Here is a 22,454-nt window from a genome sequence, read left to right on the forward strand (position 1 = left end):
AGTGGCTTTATTTCCAGTTTAAATCATTGGCCTGTTTCAATGTTCAAGCTGCTTTGGTGGGAATAATCCTTTTCCTTCTAATTTTTAAAAAAATATTCCCCTATGGCCAAGATGTTGTGGTTCTTTTAATGAGACAAAATTAAACATTTTCTCAAACTCCAGAATTTAGAAAGTGACTTTTACCTTTTATAACTTCATATATTGTAAGTTATACATATATGTGAGCAGAACAAAAATTTGGGGAAGACCAGCTCTATTCTTGACAACACTACTTTGCTGGGAATCTCACTGAGTGATTTGGAGCCCTTTGTTTCATTGACACATTAGCATACTGTTAAGAGATTTGAGAAATCTACGCATATCAACTTGGCCTCTAGCATGTTAGAGTCCAAGTTCTTGTTGCTATGGAGACTGACAGAAGAGCATCTTCTTTTCCGACACGATTGTGTTTGCATCACATTTCATAATTGGATCATAGATCATGTTCTTTAAAAATAGCTATTCCAGTTATCTCCCTAGATCCACTATTTTCCTAAGGCTTTAAAGCATCATTTTATAATAGTCACTAAGACTATACATCCAATTTCAAATTGTGTTTTGTAACATCGACATCCTTTAACTTGTTTTAATATCTTTTAAATTTCTCATTTGCAACTTCCTCAAAAAAGTCTAGTAACTTCCTCTGAAATATTGAAGAGTCTCATTATTCTCAGATAGGCATTGTTACAGGGTAAAGTATACGGAGGTAAAAAACAAACTCCAAATCGCATTGGTTCAAATTTATTTCTTGTTCAACCAAACGCCTAATATTAGTTAGCTCGAGGGGGCACCACTACCTGGAATGTCATTGATTAGCTATGTTCCATTTGAAGAGCAGAGCACAGACAATTGTTTTGGCTCAAAAGATATACACATCATTTCTGTTTATATTTCATTAACTAGAACTAATTCCATTGATACAATTAATTTCAAGAGATAAAAAAGTATAATTTTCTGTGTACTCCAGAAGTAACAGAAAACTAGATACTAGTAAGCACTAGTAATATCTACCACAGCACCCAAACATTAATAGGAAAATTTTGTCTCCTCTTTCCTTTGCTTAAGATTGAATGCCAATATATCCCCAGTTAAATGTGTCATACAATAACCAAGCAAACACATACAGGTAATGAAATGTTTTCTGCTGAAAAACAGAGAATCTCAGTTGTTTTCTAGGTTATATTTGAGAAAGCTACCAGATAAGTTTTAAATTTGTGTCACTAGATCAGTGAAGGCTCTTTCAGTCAAATAAATAGAATAGTAATAACAGGTTGTTCTTTAATTAAGAGTTGCTTTACTTAGATAAACAACAAGGACCTACTATGCAGCACAGGGAACTAAATTCAATATCTTGTAATAATCTATAATGGAAAAGAATCTGAAAAAGATTATATAAATATATATGTATGTATAACTGAATCACTTTGCTGTACACCTGAAACTAACACAACATTGCAAATCAACTATACTTCAATTAAAAGAAAGAGTTGCTTTACTACTTTCCTAAATGGCTGTGAAAACTCAGGGTTCTGTCAGAAATTCACACAAGGAAACCTACATGAGTAATACCCTATGGTAAAGGTATTCTTTAGTCCTCTGAATTGGTGTTATCGTTATATCTTTTCATCGACAGTTGATTCAACTGAAACACACTGATAGAACTGCCAGACCATCCCAATATCTGACTGTACAGTCTCTTTTCTTCCTCATCATGATCATGAATAGTACTTGACCATCAATTCTCGAAAGCAAGACATAAGCAAAGGCTATATACTTCACTTTTTGACATAGAAAAACAAAGTCCATTTAAACTGCTGGCAAAACCATTGTGCTTCTTTTTTTTAATACATATGTATTGTTGATATTAGTCTTGCATTTTGTGGACACAGGTTTCTAAACTGGAACATATCCAACTAATTAATGATTTGTAGGACACTTTTTGATTATTTTCCAGTTCTCAAGCCTCTATGCATAGGCAGATTTGTAGCTCTCATGAGAGTTTTACTGATAATAAATAAGTAGATTAATTAAAATAAACCCTCAAGAATAGTGAGGCTCTCTCAAAAGAAAAAAAAAATATACCACTCAAAAGCTTGTCCTGGGGCTTCCCTGGTGGCGCGGTGGTTGGGAGTCTGCCTGCCAATGCAGGGGACATGAGTTCGGGCCCTGGTCCGGGAGGATCCCACATGCCGCAGAGCGGCTAGGCCCGTGCGCCACAACTGCTGGGCCTGCACTTTAGAGCCTGCCAGCCGCAACTGCTGAGCCCATGTGCCACAACTGCTGGGGCCCACGTGCCTAGAGCCCATGCTCTGCAACAAGTCACTGCAACTAGAGAAAGCCCCCCCACAGCAGCGAAGACCCAATGCAGCCTAAAATAAAATAAAAAAAAAAAAAAAAAAAAAAAAAAGCTTGTCCTGTGAGGTGTAGATTTTAAATGCATGTAACTTTGGGAGATCAACTATTTTTGTCCTCTTTGCCTGGGAGTATTTATATTTGGGCCTCTTCTCATCTTTGAATAGAGGGACTAAATGGATATGACAGTTATGTGTCCAAGTGAGACCAATGCCACATTCCAAATGAGCAATTTGCGATGAGTTGAATAAAAGGAGTATTTACAGGACTTAGTAGAGTGTAGGGAAACCACAAAGGATGGAACAGCCCCTCCCACTCTGGGGGAGTGTCAACAGAAGTTCACTACCACTCCTTGGTCTGCGGGGCCAGAGTAGAGAATGATTACAGAATCTTGAGTCAGAGAAAGCTGGATGGAGAAAGCTACGTGACAGGAGCCATGATCTTTCGTTGGTACTTTCTGTGACCTGCCCACCTCAACCCTGCAGGGAAGTAGCCAGAGGAACACATGCCCTGACCTCCCTCTCCTGCCTCCCTCTGATTTGATGGTGTTTTTCAATGGTCAAACCCAGCCAGAAGCCAATGAGCCTATTGATGGAGATCATACAAGCCAGCCTCCAAGGGGCAGAGTTGGTTGGAAAGTGGATCTATTTTAGAGATACAAATGGAAATATTTAGTAAAATGAGTTACTATGTATACAAACAAGTATAGGAAAATTCAAAGGAAATTAAACCATTGGTTATTAATTATTCATTCCTAGAAATTAGCCAGTTGCTGGTAGCTAGTTATTAACTGCCCAACTAACTGATAGTTTCAGAATTACTGGTTATTTTTTAAAAACGGACAAGGGTAATCAACCCCATACCTCCTAAAAGTTTGTAAGTTGATGCAATCTTTCAAAAACATTTAGCTCTGCCATTTTTCATTTCATCGTTAGGAAAATTAAGTTCAATAATTAATCCAATCCAACAACTACGAATGATGTTGGAACTTTTTTTTAAGATCCTAGAGTTGGAAAGTTTGGCCGAAGCCTTTTTCCTTCCTATCCTCTCCCTGCTAACATGAATTTCCCCTTTTTAAAAATGAGAACACCACAGATCTTTCAAAAGGGCTCCAATTCCTTTAACATCCATTCTACCTCCAATCTCCTGTGAATCTCCTTGACTCTTCCACAATGAATCCCATTTCCAAAGTCCCTTTTCTGCACTTCAACACCTGCTTTCCAACCTTGCCATTCAGCATTTGGTTTTATAAAGTTTTATATTATTTTCATGTGCACATTTCTTCCTTCCCCCAAATAGAGCACACGACTCCTAAAAACTTGGATTACATCACCAAAAAAATTCTGTGAGTTGCCTCAAAATTATTCTTGTTATTTTTAAAGTATTCAGACTTTACTGAAGTGCAATAGAGAATGCTCCGTATCTCAAGTAACTCAATGTTCAGAACTAGAAAATAAATAAACATGAACTTGGGGAGGCTTGGATTTTTTCCAATCTTCTTACTAGAGAACAATAAGGCACCTAGAGAAATGAGGACCAACACTTTCCATTCACTTGTGCACAATTAGAAATGAGCACAGGGCTTCCCTGGTGGCGCAGTGGTTGAGAGTCCACCTGCTGATGCAGGGGACACGGGTTCATACCCCGGACCGGGAAGATCCCACATGCCGTGGAGCAGCTGGGCCCATGAGCCATGGCTGCTGAGCCTGCGCGTCCGGAGCCTGTGCTCTGCAACGGGAGAGGCCACAACAGTGAGAGGCCCGCATACCGCAAAAAAAAGTAAAATAAAATAAAGGGTAAAAGAATTGTCCTGAAACAAATAATTATGCAACTTTACCTTCATACTGTTATAGTTTCATAATGTGGTAGAATCATGAAATCTGAGAATTGAGAGCTATCTTAAAGGACACCTACTCTGACTTTTCACCCAATGTGAGAATTTTCTTTCTGAGGTTACTGGCAAGAAATTATTTTACCTGAATATTTTCTGTAGTAAGAATCTCACCATGCTCTAGAGAAATCTATGGCAATGCTTCCCAGACCTGGTTGTGCTTTCAAATTCTCTGGGAATATATTTTTTACATGATTATAAATATGTTTAATAAATTAATATGTAAAATAATGAATAAATATTTTTTAAATTACCTTTCCTGTAGCCCATCTTGGACTGACTCTCAGAACCCCTGGAGTTGGCACTGGGCATCTCTATTTTTAAAAATTCTCCAAATGTTCCTAATGACAGCAAACCATGCAGACAGTGGCTGACTTCATTTCTCAATTGCTTTAGCTATTAGAAACCTCTTCGCTATATTTAGCTGCTATAACTCTGTAAAACCTGTTATTCATTTTTCCTACTTCTTTTGCTCTTGATTAGGACAGAAAAAGCCACCTAACTGATCTTTTTTAACGAAATACTTTAGATTTTGAAGGTAGCTAACCTCTCTCTTCCTCCCCACTCTGTAGCATATTTTCTCCTTCTATAAATGTTCTCTCTTCCTTGAAACTTTACTCAAGTGATGTGAGATCCAGGCTCTTCGTCATCATAAACAACTTCTTTTGCCTCTGCCCCGCCTCTTAACCCAGTTTCTCAAGGACAAGGACAAATGACCCCAGTGTCCTACAGATGGTACTTCCAGCACAGAGGCTATTGTCTGCCATAATGTTTCCGCTTATAAAAGCACCTCAAGGTCTTGTATTCCTTCTCTCTGTTCAGAAACCTCTTTCACAAAACGTCTGCGTGGGCAGCTCTCTTCCCTCTCTCAAGTCTTTGCTCAAATGTCAGCTTCCCAATGAGTTCCTCCTTGACCAGCCTTTTTAAAATAGCAGCCCCCTCCCCCCAAATTTACTTCCAAATTGGTTTTCCCTCAAAATCCTATCAAACCCCTACTACACCACATGGTTTATTTATCTACATTTTCATTGTCTCTACCCCCGCCCCCCATTAGAAAGTCAGTTCTAGGAGGACAAGAACCTTTGTCTGCTTTTCCCCTTGTTATCGATTGGCACATGGTAGACACGTATTTATGGTTGATGAATGAATAAAAGATGCTTGGATTATGCATTATGTCCATTTTAACCATTAAGCATTAGGACATTGAATAGAAGAGGGAAATGGGATTTCAGTTTTGAGTCTGAAGAGACTTTAGAAATCCTGATACGGATATGCTGCTATTGCAGATAAGTAAACTGAGGTCCAGAGAAAATCATACATGCAGCAAGTGACTTGGAAACAAGACCTCAGTCCAGCCCAGGAGGGTTAGCTTTCCAAGCAGACCATCCTTGGTCTCTGTTGAAAAGATTTCCTCTCTGAAATATCAGAAGCCTACCTCAAGATGTGAGCCTTTGAGTCCTTAAATTGGCCAGATAGATACTTAAATCTAAGGCTTGATTAAACAGTGGACAGATAATTTTAGTATAGGAGAATTTCAGAAAGAGCTTTTCAAGAAAGCCTGATAAAATATACTATATGTTTATTCAAGGGGAATTTATTGATTTCCCATATGTTTTCCCATATATGTTTCCCATGCATGACTACTGCACATGTTAGCATTTTCAAATCTTAAAACAAACAAAAAAAGGAGTGCATAGTAAAGCAAATAAAATGATAAAGAGTGTTAAGGAGAGTCAGGGGCTTGGGAAATTCACTGGTAATTTACTGACCTTTTCAATGTTTTTGTTTTTGTTTTTTTTGCGGTACGCGGGCCTCTCACTGTTGTGGCCTCTCCCGTTGCGGAGCACAGGCTCCGGACACGCAGGCTCAGCGGCCATGGCTCACGGGCCCAGCCGCTCCGCGGCACGTGGGATCTTCCCGGACCGGGGCACGAACCCGTGTCCCCTGCATCGGCAGGCGGACTCTCAACCACTGCGCCACCAGGGAAGCCCCACACAAGTTTTTTGATTTCCCAGTCTATATAAAACTTTTGTTTGCACTATACTGTAGTCTGTTAAGTGTGCAATAGCATTATGTCTAAGAAAAAGAATGTACGTGCCTTAATTTTAAAACATACTTTATTGCTAAAAAATGCTAACCATTATCTGACAATGCAGGGTTGCCACAAATCTTCAACTTGTAAAACAAAACAAACAACAAAAAACACTATATCCATGAAGCATGATAAAGCAGAGTGCAGTAAAATATGTATGCCTATAATTATGGCATATCCTAATTATATCATTCTCTGTACCTCAGTAACCAGAATTCACAGTGTAGAATAAAGGAGATACAAATAAAATATGGGAAAATGTTAAGTAAGAACCCTATAGTCCTGAAATGGAATTAGGAACACTGGTATGAACTGATGTACTATCATAAACATGCATACCTCTCCAAGCTCTTTTAACAGAAAAGGAATAAAAACAGTGGCTAGCCCAATAACAGTAAATATTTCTGTGCCACAAGTATGGTCTTGAACTACAATTTCCCACTAAAGGAGACCAGAGTTTCTTGTATGAATGGCTGTTTCCAATTCTGGGGCATGAAATATACATGATGAGTCTGGAACACCTTTGTGTTCAGAGCACAGCAAGAAAGCTATCAAACCCTGTTAGTATGATGTTGAAAGAACTCAGGAGCCAATATGAAGAGTCTCCCAGTGGCCAAAGATGGGATAATTTGAGCTTCAGTAAAGGTAAGAAATACAATGGATTAAAACACATAAAATAGATAACAAATGCTCCAAGATGGCAGCACAGAAAGCACCTGAATTTCCCTCCTCCAATGGATGATGCACCGTATGTACAGCTACACACAGAATATTTCCCTCTGAGAGAATACAGAAACTAGCTGGGTGACTCCTACCCAGCAGGTGAATGAAAAAATGCCCATAGGGAAACAGGTAGGGGCCGCTGAGACACACTTTTGTGTCACACATAAACCCCATCCCTGACATAGCATCAGGCAATCAGGAGGGAACCCCCAACTTGCGGCTTCTCCCTGAGACTGAAGGGTTTGGACCACGCATCTAGTGCCCCCAACTTGTAAGGTTCCTACCTGAGGGATGGGCCCCCCAAACACCTAGCTCTGTAAGCCAATGGGGCTTGTGTTCAGAAGCCCCACGGGACTATAGTAAACAAAGAAGCAGTTTTTAAAGAGCGCAGAAGCACCCCCATGGCTATATACCCAGGCTCAGCAAAAACGTCCATCTCTCAGTTTCTCCCTCAAAGGGATTGGACTGCATACTTTCCCAGCTGCTGCCTGGGTGTCCGTTTCTAATCCGCCTGCATCTAGGTGCTCACTGACGTCGTCTGCTTTGAGACATGGCCAAGTTTCAAATTCAGGGAGCCGCTAAGAACAAAGACCCTAAACCCTCAATGTGCCACCAAAAATCTGTTAGAACTAATAAACGAATTCAGTAAAGTTGCAGGGTACAAAGTCAACATACCAAAATCCTTTGCATTTCTATGGACTAACAATGAACTATCAGAAAGAGAAGTTAAGAAAACTACCCCACTTACAATAGTATAAATAGAATAGAATAGAATAACTAGGAATAAAGTTAACCAAGGAGCTACAAGACTTGTATACAGAAAACTACAAAACAGTGTTGAAAGGAGATCTAAACAAATGAAAAACTCCAACTGTAAACTTGCCAAAGGCATTGAAAGAAGTGGGTTAGACTCAATTTTAAGCTCTTACTGAAAGATCAGTATATGAAGAGTTAACCAAAGGGACTAGATCCATAAGACTAGGAACTATATCCGTAAGACTAGGAATTATTGATCTGACTCTGAGAGCTGGAACCAAGAGTACCATGAGTCCTGTATACGTTAAATCTTGACAAGCACTGCCCTATGCAATTGGTATTCTGAAAGGAGACAGACTTTTGTCTGGTGTTCATGGTAGCGGTGAGGATCCCTTAGCCAGAAAGCAGTTCAGACACTAATCAAACTTTGTCACAGGAAGCAGGAATGAAGACGAGGAAAGCAAAGGGTTGATAAATAATGGATTAGCATAGTACAGCTAAAGTAATACAGCTGTGTCCAATGACCTGAGCTTGCAGAAATTCAGTGAAAGCACTGGAGTAACGACTCTCAAGACCATAACTGGTCATTTTGTATTGGTCATGCTAGACTTGTATTCTTCTCTTATTATAATTTGAGAGGCATCAGATGCACCTGTAAAAGCAAAGCCCTTGGTACTATTCCTGTGTGACCTCAGATAAGCCACTTCACCCCCCAACATTCTAGTCTCTCCAGCTGTAGGCAAAGATTTATAACTTTCATCAGTAATGGGCCTGAGATCTTCATTTGTCTGAAATTTATGCAAGTGCCGAGTATGGTTATTATTTTAGCTGACAAATAAAAAGACTGTCACTTGTTTTTGAATGCTTTGTGAAGCAAAAGACGCAAGGATAAAATTATGCCGATCGTCTTTTTTGTTTTGCCTGCTGATGGAATTTGATTGAACTTGTCTGAATCTCATGATAAATATGCAACATAACAAAGGATTAAATGAAAGACCGTTTAATTACCTGAATCAGAGTTTGTAAAAATGTATATGTGTTCATGGCAGGGGGAGAGGATTGGTGTAATTAGTATCCCTGAATTTAGAAAAATTGTGTCTGGCAGGAAAATGTGTACATGTTTGGCAAAAATTGAGTGACAGGTCAAGAACTCCTCAAGCTAAGAAGATTATATCAACGGATGCATTCCCCATCTGCTCACTGAATGCACAGAAATGGAAATCACATTTTTTCCCTATCAACTGAAGTTTCGGTTATACCCAGAGTCCATGAATCATACCATACCAATAGCTAAGATTGAGAAATGTAAAATGAGAATAATAGAAGATGAAAGGAAGCTATTTTCTATGTGAAATGAAAGATACTGTCAAAAACACATTCTGGGCTTCATTATGAAACTCACACTCCTGTTTGCAAAAGGCACAATCCAAAGACACACTAAAAAAGCAAATCTGTGCTTGTACCAAAATGCACATATAAAAGCTGGCCATGCAAGTGTTATTGGGACCACAGGTCACCAACATCACAGATGGATTCTTTAAACCATATAATAACACAGTGTTTTGAAAATCTCCTATTTTGAAGTGGTGGGGACCTCCATGAAACACCGAGATCATATGAAACATTCTTACCTGCTAGATGCATAGTGATACTTCCGTGTCTTGCATTGCTATTTAGGGGAGATTGAAGAAAGTTATTCAAGTTCAAATGAAAATAACAAACTCATAGTAAGAAATTAGCCATGAAATTTAACATTTATTAAATTACTCATCTATCAACAAACATTTATAGGTGGCAGGATGTGTGTAAGGCCTTGAGCTACTATAAAAACGATAAAGACCACAGTACCCACACCCACCCCTGCCCCACATTGGTCCTTACTCAATTCTTACCAACACCAAGCTGCACATCATTGTATTTTGACTCACTCATCCTTTATAGAAAATTCTTAATCCATCTGACTGCAATTTCTCAAACCTTAGACTTAAGGATACAGGATACAGGATCTCCATCAAAATTTTTCAAAAGCTCTGGTTATTACTCTTACTGTTTGCTACTGGAAAGATCCACACAAGGCAATGCTAAAACGTGGAGACTCTGTTTCTTCCAATATTAATTATGTAAAAGTGTTAACAGGAATAGTTTGCCTCTCCATGCTGAGGCTAGAGAGGAGTTACAGAGATAACTGGCTTTTATTTTCTTTGGGCTCAGTGTTTCCTGGGTTAGTATTCCCTACCACCAAGTTTCAACTAAGCTTAATGCCTGTGTTGCATTATCAAATCCAGACACCTGAAATTCTGACATAATACCAATCCTGTGGGGAATAAACTTTAACATCCATCATATTATTTAATCGTCACAACAAAGCCCTTGTTGAACTATGACTCAGGAGGATGAGAAGTACTGTCACATGAATGAAACAACTTAAACCTGAAAGGAGAAGCCCAGGTACTCTGGAAATGTAGGCGACAGTGATTTATTTCTGCACCAAACAGAAGTTCAGAGGAAACCTGGATACGGCAGAAATAGAAAAATTGTGGCACTTTGCGATTCCCTTCTTAGCGGTATGGTAAGATCAGTGGGTGGATTATCATGGACAGTTGACAAGTCAGTTGTCACACACGTGTTTCTATTCATGATGGGAGATGCTGCTCCAAAGAGTGAACACACTGCCTGGAAACCTTCTAAACAGCTAATGACTTGTCGGTTAAATGCACGGTGTTGGAAGAACAGAGAAGGGAATAGTCTTTAGATGCTCCAAAGTTTTGGCTAGAACACTGAACTTGGATACACAGATGGTGTTTTCATCACATCTTCCTCCTAACAGCTGGGACTTCGGAAGGGCTAGAGAAATCTTGGATGTGAACAATTGCCTACACAGATGGTAATGGTGAACTGGTTTGGCTAACAGTTTTAAATTCCAGACCGATGGATTCCTATCTACTGAAGAATGAGAAGGGAGAGGGAAAAAAAACGGGTAAAGAAAGTGTAACTTAATACACACGTAAAAGAATAATGTGTATTAAGTTATGCTTTCTTTATCTACTATATTTGGAAGTAGAAATAATCAGAAGGCCACATCTAAAATAGCCATGAAGGGACTTCCCTGGTGGCTCAGTGGTTAAGAATCCACCTGCCAATGCAGAGGGATACGAGTTCGAGCCCTGGTCTGGGAAGACTCCACATGCCACGGAGCAACTAAGCTCGTGCGCCATATCTACTGAGCCTGCGCTCTACAGCGTGCGTGCCACAACTACTGAAGCAGGTGTGCCTAGAGCCTGAGCTCCACAACAAGAGAAGCCACCACAATGAGAAGCCTGCGCACCACAACTAAGAGTAGCCCCCGCTCACCTCAACTAGAGAAAGCCCACATGCAGCAACGAAGTCCCAATGCAGCCCAAAATTAATTAATTAATTAATTAAAATAAATAAATAAAATACCCATGAAGGATGGCAACTAGGGGTGCAAAAAGCTTTGCCAAATTTCAGCTGATAAAACAACTCTGACTAACTTAATTGAATTTGTCACTTGGCACTCACCATGTACTCATGAGATATGGGAGTCAGTAAACAGGGGAAATTTCCCCAGGGAATCAAAGCTACCCACGGAAATCAAGTTTATGCTGGGACAAGTTACAGAGCAGCAAGATAAATAGCAGAAGTCTTGGCCAAAAGAGACCTATATCTACAGTTATGAAGGAAACACATTAAAATAAAAGGGATTCTTAGTGGTGGAAATGCCACTTGCTCTTTCAAACTGGGAAACACCCAAGGATTTGATTCAGGAAATTTATATGCAAAACTTTAACAGTCATAATACCTACTTTTAACATATTTACTTGGGGTGAAGAGCACGAGTTACAGATTTCCCAACATAATTTTGTAGTAGGAATCTTTCCCCCATGATGTTTATGGTAAAATCATGAGATAACATAAAATAAAAATTGAAAGCAATATGAGTACCAAGCCCTTCAAAATGGCAGGAATTGCATTCTTTTATACATTCAAGATTTACTGAGTGCATGTTGTGTTCTAGGCATTGCCCAGAGTCCAGGAGACACTGAGGTAAATAATAACTTCTACCCTCATGGAACTCCGAGCCTGGTTGGGACAGACAGTCCTATCGATGCTCAAACTGCTCTTTGAGTATCAATGAGCTGTCAGGAAAAAGCTCTTCAGAGGAAATGAGGGATTAGATGTTTGAAGGGAGAGAAACTTACCAGGCAGAAAAGGGGCCGAGGAGAAGAGACCCCAGTCAGAGGTACAGCCTTCACATGGGCAGTGTGATGTGACCCCCACTGTATTCAGACTGATGGTGTGCAAAGGGGAAAATGCAGGAAACGGACCATTAAAAAACCAAGTGGGAGTGCTATTCACAATAGCCAAGACATGGAAGCAACCCAAACGTCCATCGACAGATGAATGGTTAAAGAAGGTGTGGTACATATATACAATGGAACAGTACTCAGCCATAAAAAAGAATGAAATTACGCCATATGCACCAACATGGATGAACCTAGAGATGATCATACTAAGTGAAGTCAGACAGAGAAAGACAAATATATGCTATCACTTAAATGCCAAATCTAAAAAAATGATGCAAATGAACTTATTTACAAAACAGAAATAGACCCACAGACATAGAAAACAAACTTATCATTACCAGGGGGGAAAGGGAGGGGAGGGACACATTAGGAGTTTGGTATTAACATATGTACACTACTATAAAACAGGTAACCAACAAGGACCTACTGTAGAGCACAGGGAGCTCTACTCAATGTTTTGTAATTACCTATAAGGGAAAAGAATCTGAAAAAAAAAAATATATATATATATATATATAGCTGTATAATTGAATCACTTTTGTACACCTGAAACTAACGCGACATTGTAAATCATACTTCAATTTAAAAAAATTAAATTAATGATTAAAAAAAAAACCAAGTGGGACTTGTGAAGGGCTTCGTAATACCTGCTCTGTTTTCTAATATGAGTGACAGAAGACATTTAAAAAGTGTAAACAGTTGTTGAAGTAAATGGGAAAACATTGGTTCATTGGATCCAAATGATTTTTTGTTTTTATTGACCTATCTCTGCAGCATTCTGGGTTTATGTTGTATTTTGAAGACATCTCTTTAAGTGGACAGACAGTGCCTTGTTCATAAGGTAGTTCCAACAACCTTTTTTAGCAAATGCCCATCTTCTTAACTGTGCTGTGAAAAAGCATTGAATCCCACCCCCCTTAGAAAGTAGAGACTTTGCATTCTCTGCTTTCTACATTTGATTAAGAATAAAGCCTTTCGTGTTTTAGAATGAATTTGTCAGCAAGGCGAGCAGAAAGCAGTAAACAAAAGTGCTGTGAAGCTTTACTCTCTGTGGCAGTATGTTATCACCTTCAGTGAGAACAGAGTCTCTACCCTCAGGAGATGCCATCTCTCCTGTGGCAGCTGGCTTTGCCCTTACAAAGGGAGAGATCCCTTACCTACTAAGGATTAATTCCCTATGCAGCTTTAATAAGGGGCAGGGATGTGTCCCCAGTGCCACAGTGACAGAAATCTTCCCTGATGTAAATTGAACATTACCCTCTAGAGCTAAAGAAAGCTCTATTTCCTTGGGTTCTTTACTCCGCTTAGTTCAAGCTAATATAGTAATTCTTTTTTTCTGAAAATGTTAATGCTATTTACATTCCTGGAGCTAGTCAAGACTCTGGAGTCCCATTCAAAGTTCATGGCCTCAAAGTTATGGTAAATGCTCAGGAAAAGTTCAGTGCCAAGAACGTGGCCTTGGAAAGGTAGTTCAACCATAGAAAAATATCTGTTTCTTTTGAAAGCTAGAAAAAAATAGTTCATCAGCAATATGTCTATTAACATATTTCCCACTTCCAGATTTTCCCTTATTACAAACCCTTTTCTTTTTAAAAGCGTATGTTGTCTTTTATTTATTTATTTATTTATTTATTTACTTACTTACTCACTTATGGCTGCGTTGGGTCTTCGTTGCTGTGTGCAGGTTTTCTCTAGTTGCGGCGAGCAGGGGCTACTCTTCATTGCAGACTTCTCCTTGCGGTGGCTTCTCTTGTTGTGGAGCACGGGCTCTAGGCGCACAGGCTCAGTAGTAGTGGCTCACGTGCTCTAGAGCGCAGGCTCAGTAGTTGTGGCACACGGGCTTAGTTGCTCCGTGGCATGTGGGATCTTCCCGGACCAGGGCTCGAACCCGTGTCCCTGGCATTGGCAGGCGGATTCTTAACCACCGGCCTGCCAGGGACTTCCCTGTACAAACATTTTTGGTCTTGTTCCATTCATATAATTTGCCGTGAAGAAATTTTACTGTCTCCTATTTTTTTAGAGATACTATTTACTTATTTGATGTTGAATTACCATTTCAGACAACTTTTTTATAAATTTTATTTTTAAATACAGTGTATTAGTTTCATGTGTACAGCAAAGTGATTCAGTTTTACATACATATATATGTATATGTGTGTGTATATATATATATATAGAGAGAGAGAGAGAGAGAGAGAGAGAGTCTTTTTCAGATTCTTTTCCTTTATAGGTTATTATAAGATATTGAGTATAGTTCCCTGTGCTGTACAGTAGGCCCTTGTTGTTGCTTTTATATACAGTAGTGTGTATACGTTAATCCCAAGCTCCTAATTTATCCCTCCCGCCCCCATCCTTCCCCTTTGGTAGCCATAAGTTTGTTTTCTATGTCTGTGAGTCTCTTTCTGTTTTGTGTATAAGTTGGAGCTAGAGACTATCATACTAGGTGAAGTAAGTCAGACAAAGTCAAATATCATATGACATTGCTTATATGTGAAATCAAAAAAAAAATGAACCCATTTCAGACAACTTTTACACGAGGCTCCTTTTTGTATCATCCGTGCTCTTCACAAATTCTGACCACATTGGCAAAAATCTCTCAACTCTTAGGCAATGTCTTCTCTAATATACTGTAATAGAGCACCAAAACTAGAAGGCTCGAATTCCAGACCAACAACTGTCATTCATGAAATAAGAGACCTTAAAATGTCATTTAACCTCTGGGCCTTAGTGTCCCCACTTTACAGGTGTGTCCCTGCTGATCTTAGTGTTGTTTGTAGATCCAATAAGGAAAACGGACCTAAAAGCTTGTTGTATTATAAATTTACTCATTTATTGGATAACGTAATTGTTGCTGTGTCTAAAATGCAAAGTTGCGCTTCAAAGATTTTGTCTTTATTCAATGCTAAGGCCGACTGAAGGCATTCTTGCTGGGAGCTGAACCCTGGTGAATTTGATACAGGCATTAACTTAGACAACCTACAGGAAGGGGACGGTTAATATATCCTTCAAACATCTCATTTAGTATCAACTTTCTCTTCTGAAATTTTAATAGAAGGGCTAATCAACTCAAGATAGAACCCCTGGGTGCATGTCTGCTGTGCTGAGATCCAGAGATGATTTGTGTCACCCGTGTACTTTAGAGTTGAGTTTTGGCAAGTTCTGAAATTGACAACCTGCAGTGAAAATTTCAAAACACATAGACTCTTTCTCAGATTCACTGTTTCACTTCTTAAATGTGAGTCTCAGAGATATCGTTTTCTCGCCAAAAATTTTAGATCTGCTGAAAAGCCTGGGCAAGTATTCGATAGGGTCCCTCGAGTTCCATGCTAGCAGCAAGGCAGAAATAGTTTTGGCCTGGCAATTTCAAGGCAGGTGTTACCAGTTGGTTGCCTGAACCATGGAAAAACCTCCTTCTGGTCTTTTAAAAATGCCTGATTTGAATGACACTACCTCCTGATGGGCCTGCCATGGAGAATTAGTTTCAGAATGCACTTATAGGAAGTGGACTGAATGAAGTTACTGGATGAATTAGGAATGTATACTTAAATATTGAAAAAAGTCTGCCCCAAACAGCAATCTTGGTTTTGGCTTCATTGAAACTGAACTGCCCTTTTGTCTTGTTTTGTTTTGTTTCTGATGGTGTTTAGCCACTGGGTTCAGCTGCTTATATTGGAGTTTGTGGTTCATGATAGTAAAATCAGGGCATGGGAAGTCCTTTATAAAATACAGTCTTATAGCAATGAAGGCAAAATGTTACACTATGTGTTCGTGTTATGAATCTAACAAAAGACTAGAAAATATATGTGTGGCCTGCTTTCTGAAATATAGGTTTTCCTCACTTTGAAGAATAGAAACCATCCAGAAAAGCTGGATATAAGTAAAGTTCAATTTTCTGGTGGTCTTCCATGGTTAAAAAATGTGATGTGGTTGTTAGGAAAATAAATCCTCCAGTGAATTATAGTATTGGTTTAAGTGTAAAGCAGATAATGAAGACTCTTCAGAGGTTCTTGCGAGTTTGAGGGTCATGTCTCCCTTGAAAGTCTTATACAAACTAAATGTCTCATCTAGAAAAGTGAATAAAGAACACACTGCACAGGGCTTCCCTGGTGGCGCAGTGGTTGAGAGTCCGCCTGTCGATGCAGGGGACACAGGTTCGTGCCCTGGTCCGGGAAGATCCCACATGCCGCGGAGCGGCTGGGCCCGTGAGCCATGGCCGCTGAGCCTACGCGTCCGGAGCCTGTGCTCCGCAACGGGAGAGGCCACAGCAGTGAGGCGCCCGCGTACCACAAAAAAAAAAAAAAAAAAAAGAACACACTGCACAGTTGGGGTTGTAATTCCGTGGGGTTCCGGTTCACTGATGGACCCCAGCCCTCCAGGGTTCCCCACAGTGCTTATGTGGATGGACCCACCTTAAAGACCTTTTCGTTTCTAGCTCTCATTTTGCAGCTTTCCCTTTTCTATAGACAAATCCTAGCAAATCTGTTCTGAGTTCTTTCTTATCACCCTCCCTACCCCTGAAGGCCAGTATATCTCTGAATAAGTGTTGATCTTGACCAGAAATGGCAGGAGTGAGAGCCGTCATTTACTGGGTGTCTACCCTGGGCAGGCAGCGTGCTGAGTGCGTTATATACAACAATACTCATGTCTCCACATTGTTTTGAGATGTCTTGGATGGTGGGTGCGCACCACAGAGCATCCCGCTAACTCAGAGGAAGGGAAGCAAAAAATACTGTCTGTATTTCAGAGATGCAAGAGATGATGGACCCACACTTCTAATTTTGTCCAGGAACCCGCAAATCACTGATTAAGAATGTCAGACTGAGACAAATAGCATATGATACCACTTATATGTGAAATCTAAAAAAATGATACAAATGAACCTATTTACAAAACAGAAATAGACTCACAGTCATAGGAAACAAATTTGTGGTTACCAAAGGGGAAACAGGGGAGATAAATTAGGAGTTTGGGACTGACATATACACACTACTGTATATAAAATAGGTAATCAACAAGGACCTACTGTATAGCACAGGGAACTCTATTCAATATTTTGTAATAACCTATAAGGGAAAAGAAGCTGAAAAGGAATATATATATATATATATATATATATATATATATATATGGCTGAATCACTGCTGTCCACCTGAAGCATTATAAATCAACAATACTTCAATTAAAAAATGTATGTAAAATTTTTTAAAAAGAAGGCCAGGCTATGTGTGTCTCTCTAGGTTCCCGCAGAATGAGAGGATGGCTTTAGATCAGGTGCTCAGCCACCCCATTCACCCTTTGGGCTTGGCTGGAGTTGGAGGTGAAGCAGCCTTCTAGACCTTCTTACTGAGAAATCTCATTTCCCTTCCTCACTGCTCTGAAATCACTGCCGTGCTCCTCTGACTGCTGCCTTTTGCCTTGCTTTGTCCACACAGGTAACGACACTGACTCAGGAGGTGTCCCAGTTAGGTAAAGACATGAGGACTGTGATGCAGCTTCTAGAACACGTCGTGTCCCCCCAGCAGCCCGCTCGGTTTTGCTCTCTGCACACCACCTCTGTGTGTCCCTCCAGCTTACAGACCAGGATGACCTGGAGCACGCACCAACCCTGTCTACACTTGCAAGCAGGTGGAGCCGCTTATACCCAAGCCCAGCTTTGTCATGGGAATGTCACCCCTGACATATGGAGTGTGGATCCCTCCTCTGTGGGGAGCAGCCCCCAGCGAACTGGCGTTTACGAGCAAAATCCTGCAGGCGGTGAACTGTATCATTCTCCGAACCTTGATTATTCACCTGCCCGCTACCAGGTCGTCCAAGAAGGTCGTTTGCAGTTTTTAAGGTGCATCTCTCCACAGTCAGACACTACGCTGATGCCTCTGCAGTCCATCTCGGCCACTCTCTCGTCCTCTGTCTGTTCCTCCTCAGAAACATCTTTGCACCTGGTTCTCCCAAGCAGATCGGAGGAGGGCAGCTTGGGCCAAGGAGCCATGAGTTCCTTCAGTCTGGAAAACCTGCCAGGATCTTGGGACCGGGAAGGAAGGGCATCCATCACTACTGAACCCTCGGAGAACTTTCCACTGGAAGTTGTCACAAGCCCAGCAGAAGTGAAAGATACTAAAGCCATAAACGTATGATATTAGGGCATGTGAGGCAGCCGCCAGTTTCAGCTCCACCACTGCATGACAGCCCTGGTTTGCCTTTCTGGCCTCTGGCAGCATGAAGACTGGGCAAGGCTGGGAGACCTGTGGAAGAGAGGGTCCAGGGAAAGGCAGAACCACCTCCAGACTGTAGCAGACACTTCCTGGATCCTAGAAACAAAATAGGAACATTTTCTTGTACAGGCATTAACTTCCTGGTCTGTTTGACAGACTTTGGTAAAAGTCCAAAGACCCTGAGGGTCTGAGCAGCTAGATGTCCCAGACAGAGAATGTGTGGATTCATTTTGTCCTAGGTGGCTTTTGTGAAGTGCAGCAAAGTTTTTTCCTGAGTGCCTGTGTGTCACTCCTGAACAGTATCCATAGGACTGTGGGCCCTGGGAGTGCACAGCTCTTGCTGATCTATTTTTCAAATGCAGAAGGCAAAGGGACACTTATCACTGCATGTCATCTCCTAGACAATCAGTCACACAGAGCTGGTGGCCAGTGGTCAGCTATTGCACGTTATTTGCCATGTAAATGAATATGTCTTTATTTATCAAAAAAAAAAGAGATGCTATTTTTATATCCTTGGTATGAAATATGTATTTAAACTATTTAAATTATTTATAAAGAAATGAATGTTTTCATTTTGGTAAAAAAAAAAAGCTTGCCGTTTTAACAAGAAATGCACTACTGTTATGTATAGTAGATTAAAAATTATTATTCAGAGGATGTAGTTTCGAAAGGAAGCCCCCCATTTATCTGCATGCAGTTTGCAACAAATGTATCCTCACGCTTGTGGATTACAAAAGAAAAGTGAGGTCATATTTCATTAATGAAGTAGAAACCTGGACTGAGTGTCTGGCATGGTAGGGGGAGGGGGGGAGTCCACCTGGTCTCTGGGGACTCAGGTAACAACCTGAACTGAGGCTGCCCCCTCTGTGCCTGTGTAAATGTCTCTCCTCCAGCCATCTTACTTCGTGGTTCTGGAACCCAAAACTGGTCTGGGGAATATGAGATCGCAACTACATTGAGCTATTTTGGCCTCAAAACGAGGAAGAAAACCTTGCGTGTATCCTTCCTCTGTGCTGTTCTTTCAGGAGCGCTTGCGTAGACCGGTGAAAATTCCAAAATGAAGCCGAGACTTCAGAGTTCCGATTTGTGAGAGGGATGCCAGCTTGCTTTGGATCAGCACTTTAATTATTTTTCTTTAAAGCGCTCAACATTGCTGTACGTTATGCAGAGCAGGCGTTTTCATTCTCATTTTGCAGAGGTAAAATTAATAAAGCCCCAGCAATTACACAGCTAGGGAGCTAGAGACAGTCTAGAACCTATAGTGCTTTCTACATCTCAACCAATACCCAAATTCAGATGCTGGCGTGGTAATGATATAAACGCCTTCACTTCAGGTTTATTTTATGTTTAAGAACATTTCAGGGCTCATCATCCCAGATGTTCTTAGAAAACATATTGAATTCACATTCTGGAGTCACCCTGTTCTTATTTCCCACCACAAAGCATAAGCAATTTGAAAACTGTATTATTAAAAACATGTACACAAAGCAAGACTTCTGGTGTGTGACTCTTATATCCTAAAATTGGCTAGAGTAGCAGAAAGAAAATAAACCTTCTCTAAGAAAAATGGCAACAGTGCATGTGCCTGAGGCAGATCACTTAAGACTCATGTCTTCTCTTCCCCCAGGTCCAAAATTCAATCTCTCCTTACCTAAGTGAATGGGAAAATAGAGGCAAAGGCAACGTGCTGGATTTAATGTATTTATTTGTAGTCACCCTTTTTGCTTATCCTGACCTAAGTCATCATTTTAAGTACCATTCAAATAGAACTAATTGGTGTTAGTTGATGATTGTCTTTCTGGCAAACTAGCACTACCATTACTGATGCCAATAATGATGACTGACATTCTGGTTTTTGAGTACTGACTATGTACCAACACGTGTTTAGGAATTAACACATGTTAGGTTTCCTTACCTAGTAGTCAAACAATGCTAAAAGTTACTTGTTATTATTTTATCCCCATTTTGTAAATGAATAATTGGGACACAGATTCTTTAACTTGCCCAAATCCCACTGTTTTCAGTAATAGCCCCAATACCCCCGTGACCACTCTGAGTACCCCTCCCTTCATGTCCAAATCCATTCCTGCTGCCTTTTGACACTGTACTAGTAATTAATTTCCTTTGAAATCCATGAATAAAATAAAAAATATTTTTTTAAAGCATACATATGGGATAAAGTAGTCAAGCTCCAAGGATTTGGGAAAGTCGTGGTGAAATGCCTGGAAACATGTCCATATTTTTCCAGCTGGTTACCTTCTTTGTACCTACTCCTGAGAGCTGACTTCAGTGGCTCTAAGAACCAGCTGCCCACCCTGGTCAGGTCTGCAACTAGACAGGAATGAGCAAGCACCTGGGAGAACTGGGGGTCCCCACTGATTCTTCCAAAATGGCACCTGCCTCATGTGAATCAGCCTCACCTTCTTCCTTATTAACATTTCCCCTCGTCAACCATTATGCTGACAAACAGGACTCTCCCATATCCAGAGCAGCTCAGAATGACATGTTTTGGGTTTTTCTTTGTCTGTTTATGTGTGTTGTGATATTATTCTAGGAAATGAGAATTCCAAGTTCTAGGTGTTTGATTTTCTATACACTGTTGCTATACAAATAGCGAGGCCCTTCCTTGCAGTCTGCTCAGAGATACATTTTTGTATCTCTACAGTTTCCTCACCTCCCCACTGTCCCCTAAATAAGCAAAACAGAGATCTAGAGGTAAGAGAAACACTTAAGTTCTTGGTCAAGTATATTTTCTTAAAAATAATATTGGGGACTAAATTTTTCTGTGTAGTTCTATTTAAGAGAACCAGATAGACAGATTACATAAGACTTTATATTGATACAAGGTAAGAAGAAATTTCTGGCAATTAAAGCTACTTACAGATGGAGTTTATTGCCTGAAGAGATGGTAAAATCAGTAACAACTTGTCCTCTCAGAGGTTGCTTAACTACTTGACAGGAATATTGTTGTCCAGAGGGCTCTATATTCAGTGTGAAATTAGCAGAATCCCTGCATCAGAATCACATAGGATAATTGTTTAAAATGCAGAAAATCTAACTCAACCCAGTCCCTTTGAATGGGGCCTGGGAATCTACCATTTAGTAAACTCCCTGGGTGACTTACATGCATTAAAGGTTGAGAAATATTGGTCTAGAATCTATAGTAATAAAAGATTGAGTCCTGGGCTTCCCTGGTGGTGCAGTGGTTGAGAGTTCGCCTGCCGATGCAGGGGACGCGGGTTCGTGCCCCGGTCCGGGAAGATCCCGGAGCCATGGCCGCTGAGCCTGCGTGTCCAAAAAGACTGAGTCCTAGCTAATTTATACCTAAGTGGGCTAGCACCTAAATTTTATTAAAGACAGCCCCAGGTCTATAATTGTATAACAGAGACGTTGGGTTAACCCTTGTATCAGTAGTTCTAAAATTTTAGTTTGAATAACATATTTCCAGGGGCTTTTATTAAAATAGAGATTTCAAAGCCTTGATGCCTAAGATACGGGCTGGGTCCCAAGTGATTCTGATACAGATGTTCCAGGGAACAAACTCTAGAAACATGGCCCTAAGCAGTGTAATCACCTCAATAATGAAGAGTTAGACCAACTAGACCCAAACCAATTACAGCTGACGACTGCATGCAGTACTATTTCCATATAGTTCCTAACACATCGGTGATTTTTTCATGAAAGTAATTGATCCTTTTCTCCAAGAGAGCTTTGAACATTCACTCACTGTTTCAGCTCTAATGATTGCCTACTATGTGTCATGCACCAGTACCTCCTGATTTGTTGTGGGTGTCTGAGTTTCATTTGGATTTTCTAGAAGGAAAAAAATGAAAATGCCGTTTGAAGTCTCATACATGGGTCGGTTCTGCTGGATAGGGAGAAGCATATTTGGATGTGAAGCAAGCCAACTATTTGGTTGGAGAATGACCGTTGCTATGGATGCCCCCAGTGTGGAATGGGACTGCTCCTGTCAAGATTCTGATTTTATCCAGAACAGTGAACCTAGCTTGTTCCAAATAGTTCCTTCGGAGGCTGCTGCTTCTCATGAAGTGTGTAGTTCCCTTCCT

At 40.4% G+C, this 22,454-nt stretch overlaps 1 protein-coding gene across 1 annotated transcript in view; it reads left to right on the plus strand.

The window, feature by feature from the left end:
* Window positions 1–20,394, plus strand: part of KCNH8 (potassium voltage-gated channel subfamily H member 8) — a 384,197-nt gene extending 363,803 nt beyond the window's left edge. Inside the window, exon 16 of the mRNA XM_089911194.1 lies at window positions 17,611–20,394. Within this exon, the coding sequence (XP_089767320.1) occupies window positions 17,611–18,309 (699 nt within the window). The 3' untranslated portion in view covers window positions 18,310–20,394. The remainder of the gene's footprint in view (window positions 1–17,610) is intronic.
* The last annotated feature ends 2,060 nt before the right edge of the window (window positions 20,395–22,454 follow it).

The sequence above is a fragment of the Delphinapterus leucas genome, chromosome 4, assembly GCF_059928025.1.
Source record: "Delphinapterus leucas isolate spDelLeu-1000000601 "Yukka" chromosome 4, BTC_Dleu_Yukka2, whole genome shotgun sequence".
In the NCBI taxonomy this organism is placed as follows: Eukaryota; Metazoa; Chordata; class Mammalia; order Artiodactyla; family Monodontidae; genus Delphinapterus; species Delphinapterus leucas.